At 28.6% G+C, this 5812-nt stretch overlaps 1 protein-coding gene across 1 annotated transcript; it reads left to right on the forward strand.

Annotated features, from left to right (window-relative positions):
- Positions 1 to 1335: 1335 nt before the first annotated feature.
- LOC131180781 (endochitinase EP3-like) lies at positions 1336 to 2436 on the forward strand. Its single transcript, XM_058148459.1, has 2 exons — positions 1336 to 1680; positions 1776 to 2436. The coding sequence occupies exons 1-2, from the start codon at positions 1377 to 1379 to the stop codon at positions 2183 to 2185; spliced, it is 714 nt and encodes a 237-aa protein (XP_058004442.1). The 5' UTR covers positions 1336 to 1376; the 3' UTR covers positions 2186 to 2436.
- The last annotated feature ends 3376 nt before the right edge of the window (positions 2437 to 5812 follow it).

The raw sequence follows: 5812 nt of genomic DNA on the forward strand, positions 1-5812 counted from the left end.
AATGTCATATCATCAAAAAAAGAAATTGACCAATTCAATTAATATAAATTATAATCAAAGCAATCAACTCAGATTTAAGAGATCAAATTATTATATATACGAAAATAATAGATATTGAATTATTATAAAAAAATAAAATATAATAGATTAATTTCGAAAAAATATTTTGTTAATATAGGAATATGGCTGAGCACTAATTTATTTTTATAAAAATAAATGAATTAAATTTAAATAAAAAAAAAATTTAAGAAACGTTAGTGAGAATGAAAGCATAGAAAAAGAAAGAGTGGAATAGTCTTTTCGAGAAGGAGAAGGATAAGTCCTTTGGACATTGCGGTCAATCCAAATCATCTGCCAATATTAAATTATATTTTTATAAATTTTTTATTTGTATTTAATGTCTCCTAAGTTGACAGGTGTCCTGGAACGATGTGTACGTGTATCTTCCAGTCTCCGCGTATAGAGTCTGCTTTTTTTTTTTTTTTATATCATATGGGAAAAACCAATTTAGTATTTTTTATAAAAATTATTTTCTGATATTAATTTATTATTATTTTAAAAATAAATTGTTAAAAATTATTAATTTTAAGACTATGATCATAATTTTGATATGATTATACTTTTGAACTATAACTAATCATTAAATCTTCAAATATTACTCTATTAAATGCCATTAAAATGAAAACCTAGAAGGCAAACACTAAATTCTTGGATGGATAGAAATAAAGCATAAATGATTAATTTCTTTTTGATTAAAAACTTTAGATCTGCAGGTATAAAGTCCGGAAAATGCAGTTTATTTTTTATTAATATTTAATAGTTTAATCTTTTTTATTGGTCATAAAAATAGTAAATTCTGAAAAATTAATGATATAAAATATTCCTTCTTACAAAATGAAAAAGTATTAGTTACTACTCTATTCAAAAATTTATTTCGCTCTATTCAAATTATTTCTTAACATAAAATTTTAATTATTTAAGTTTGTATTTTTTTTCTTTTTAAGAATATTATGTTACATTTAGTTAATACTTCTTATTAATGAATTGTTAAAATTTTTATGTATAAAAAAATGAAAATCCCCAATTGCCCATCAAAACAGAAACTGAAAAATAATTTAATAGAGTTATCAGATATTATCAATTGGTTAGACTTTTCAATTCTATGAAATAGTGACTTCTCATAATATCATACCAAACTATTTAGACTATAGAGACTTCCAGTCCACACGTCTCCTTTTCCATCTTGAACTGCAATTCTAGCAATTAAGCAGCCTCAAAGCTTCTGTGAACTCTATAAATACCGCCTCTAATTCTCATTTGCAAGCATGCTACTCATCACTTTTTCACTTACTCTATTTAGGCCAGTCTCTCTCAAAATGTTAACCCACAACAGCATGATGAACCTTCTGTTTACCATCACCCTGGCAATAATTCTTGCAGGAGCCCTCCCTAAAAATGTCATGGGCCAAGGTGTCTCGGTGCCAGACCTTGTGACACCAGCTTTCTTTAATGGCATAATCAATCAAGCTCCTGCAGGTTGTGCTGGAAAGAACTTCTACTCAAGGGATGCTTTTCTTGAAGCTCTCAATTCATATCCTCAATTTGGAAAATTAGGTTCCGCTGATGATTCTAAACGGGAAGTTGCTGCCTTTTTTGCTCATACCACCCATGAGACTGGATGTAAGTGCATGTCTTTTCTAATTTCTTTTCTTGTTTTTCATGAACTTTATATATGCTGATGTGTTTTCTGCTTCTCGTTTTCTTTTTCATGTCAGATTTCTGCAACAAAGAGGAGCAAAATGTTCCTGCTAACGAGAACTACTGCGATACAAACTTCCCAGATTATCCATGTACCCCAGGCAAGAGATACTTCGGGCGCGGTCCACTTCAACTAACATGGAACTACAACTACGGAGCAGCTGGTAAAAGCATCGGTTTTGATGGGCTGAACAATCCTGAAATTGTGGCCACAGATCCTGTCATATCATTCAAGACTGCCTTATGGTATTGGATGCAAAATGTCCGCCCTTCTGTGACCCAAGGATTTGGAGCTACAATTAAAGCCATTAATGGTGCTGTTGAATGCAATGGAAAAGAACCTGCCAAAGTTCAAGCTAGAATTGATCTCTACACTAAATATTGTGGCCAATTTGGTGTTTCTCCAGGGGGTAATCTCCAATGCTGAGATACTTTTGTATTGAAGAAGTCAGAATAATAAATGCACGTACGCCAATCCTGCTAGCTTAGTTGATATCCTTATCTAGGAGAAGGTCGAGTTTGAGTTTTCTTATTGGTCAATAGACATGTCCTGTATTGACTGAATTATTATGTGAGGTGGGATTGTAAAAGAGGATGAGCATCCTCCCATTGTATGTGAGCTTGCTGCGCGTGCAGATAAATAATAGAAATATATAATAATTGCATCATTTTCTCTAATTAATTTCCCTTTCATCTTTTATTTTTCATTTTTTTGAAGGGTTTTATTTTCTTTCTTAAGAAATAATAAATGATCATCCAAGGGTTGGCTAGGTCAGTAAGCATGTGTATTCTTCACTTGATTATATTAGAATTTAACTCTTAGACTAGCACCCAATGACAAATCCATGGGATTGACAGGGACCACTGTTCTCCCCTAGTATTTTAATTTTTAATGGCGAGTAGATTGAATGTAAGCATACTTTTAATATTTTTTTCTAAAAAAATATTTCAATAAAAGTGTGAAATAATTATATTTATTTATTCACTCAATTAAAAAAAATAATTTATATTCCTAAAAAAAATTAAAAAGTTATTTTTATTGATTCAACTAAAATAAAAAAATTAATGACTTATTTTTTAAAATTATTTTTAATAAGAAAAAAATAAATTAAAAAATTAAAATTATAAATAAAATACATTAAAAGTTAAAAAAAAAAATACATGATCAATTTATGTAGCTTTTTTTTCTTTTAATTTCTTTTTGTCTATCAGAGTAGCTGGTTAATTATTTTCAATATTGAATTATAATTCCTGACAGAAAGTTCAGCACAGAATTGCTTGTGATAGCGGACAAAATAAATGAAATAAATTTGAAACTCTGTTCACTGTATATTATAAATTTTCAATGCATATATAGCTCTGTTAGGCCTTATTAATTATTTTTTTAATTATTTCATATATATTGTTAGGCCTAGTATAAATTGATCCTTGGATTGTATGGTAGGTTCACTAATTTATTTGGAGTGCATTTATTTTAAGTTTAAACTCATATAAAAATGAACATAATAATTATTAAATTACATATTCATATTGATATATATATAAAATTAATTAAAATGTGTATAAAAAGTACATAAATTTAAATATAAATATTTAATTCAATAATTGTTACGTTCATTCTCAGGTGAGTTGGAGTAAAACACACACATATATCCATGCAAAGTAAAACGTCAAATATCAGGACTTAAAAGTTTACCAAAATTAAATTGGTTTTGTCGATTGATGAAATGAGAACTGGCCCACCCATGATTGGACCAGGCCCATTTATCAAAGGCCGAGGCCATCTAATTTGCTGCGGGTGTAGAGGGGAGATAGTTCATACTTCCCTTCGGATTTGCTTCTCCTAACTCTGGTTGAGCACAAGACTATCCCGTAATGCATTACGTGGGCAGCATCTTTATGGGCCAATACGCACGCTAGAAGCAGTAGTTGAAAAACTGCTGGAATAAAATGGTAGGCGGGAGCCATTTTTGAAGGTTACGAAGTTTGCATGTGCTGTATAAGGAGAGAGAAATAAAGTTTTTGAGTTCGAATGACTGTAGAATTAGGACCTCAAAGTATAATGGACTGAGCTTGAAGGAGGAAGACTCATAAACTCGGCGTAAGGAGATGTGAACCATGAGCTAGTTAAGGAAAGTTAGATTCTGAGTAGAGAGTCAAGAAGAGCCAGACCCAATTTGATGAGCCAACTCATGTAATGACCACTGAGTCATATGATGGGATGTGAGGAATTCTTGCATGGGTCGGAAATAAAAGAAAAGAAAATTATATGATTAATTGATTTCATACAAAGTATAGTATAATTATTCTGTTACAGAAAATAGAATAATTTCACATAAATTTATCACTTATCTTATTTAGATTTTCATAAAATATTCTTTTTTCAATAAATTAGTTAATTATGAAAATTTTATTAACTTAACAAAAAAATAATAAGTTTCCTCAAATAAAAAAGCACATATAATATTTTTTAGAAAAATCTAAGAGATGAAGTTACATGAAGATTTTTTTTTTTACGTTAAGTTAATAAAATTAAGTGTCCTTATTAAAATTAACGTTGAATAAGTGTTAAGCGACAAATTATAATTTGGAAATTTTAATGAATATTAGAGCTAAATTTAGAAACCGCAAATAAAATTAAATTGCTATAATAATTAGAAATAATTACTCAATAAAAATAACTCAAAATTATAATAATTATTAGAAATTTAAATTTTTAACAAACTATGAAAAAACTTGTTTAAAGAAAAGAGATTAAACTATTTTAATATTATATTAAAAAGCTAAATCTAAACTCAAAATTATAGTATTGGAATTTTAGTACTTATGGTGTCTGTCTTAGTTTACAAATCAAAACTCTAAAAATAAGTTTATTTTTTTATTTACAATATTTTTTGTGCTTATAAACTGAAAAAATTAAGTTGAGGGACTGATTTTTTATTTTAAAACTTATAAGGTAGTTTGATCAAGCATTATATTATATTATATTTATTTAATTTTTAAAATTTTGTTGGACTTAGGTGTCTTAACCCATATTTTGATGATAATAAATAATTAGTGTGCTACTAATATACTTTGGAAGTATTTGTGTTGAGTTTATAGGCCCTAAATCAAAGTTAAGAAAGAGCAAGATAAGGAAGCAAACATTTATGGGACCCTACAATGTAACTTTTATTTATTTTATATCTTGTAAATCTCATTTAATTAATTTTGTTGGCTCAAGTCTAGATGATACTAAGAATATCTTATTCAACTTAGTTTTCATCTAATTCTTCATCAAGGGAAAATTAAATAAAATTTTCAAAAATGTAAAATTAATTTTGAAATGTATTTTAGTTGCAAAATACATTGAATTGGCTTTCCAATGGTTCAAACGGATCAAAAATCAAAGTCCGGATCAAAAAGTTATGAGTTTTTTAAACTCTTAATTTCTTAGTGTCTTCACTTGTAACTTTTTCTTGATCAAGTGGGAGTAAAATGAAATTTTTACATTTAAGAAATATAAATTTTTTTTTTGAAAGTGTTTTCATTGAAAAGTTTATCAAATTAGTTTTCCAACGGTTCAAGCAAATCGAAAATCCAAGTTTCGGTCAAAAAGTTACGCATTTCCGAAGCCTAAGTGCCCTTTTGACACTTTCTGTCTATTGAGCACTTTGGCAGCCAAAAGTGAGAAGTTCAGTTGCCGAAGTTCATTCTTTAAATAATGGTTTTTGAGAGTTAAAAGCCATTTTGTCCAGAGAGCACTCTGACAGTCGAAAATGATTTTTCAAACGCTATTTTTTAGCGCTTTAACCTTCGGCAGCTGAACCTGAGTTTTTGCAACTCGATAAAACAGAGATTTAGATGGTTGAACGGCTAGTTTAGCATTTAATGCATCTCCAATGATTATTTTCTTGTAAAAACTATAAATAGGCACCATTTATAACTGGAAACAAGTTTTTACAACAACAATCTCTTTTAAAATATATTGTGTTCTAAAGATTTTCTTCATTCTTTCTCTTTAGAACTTGAGCTACCATAGTTCATATTGAGAACTTGATATTTGAGTTATAAA

This window comes from Hevea brasiliensis, chromosome 6 (genome assembly GCF_030052815.1).
Source record: "Hevea brasiliensis isolate MT/VB/25A 57/8 chromosome 6, ASM3005281v1, whole genome shotgun sequence".
In the NCBI taxonomy this organism is placed as follows: Eukaryota; Viridiplantae; Streptophyta; class Magnoliopsida; order Malpighiales; family Euphorbiaceae; genus Hevea; species Hevea brasiliensis.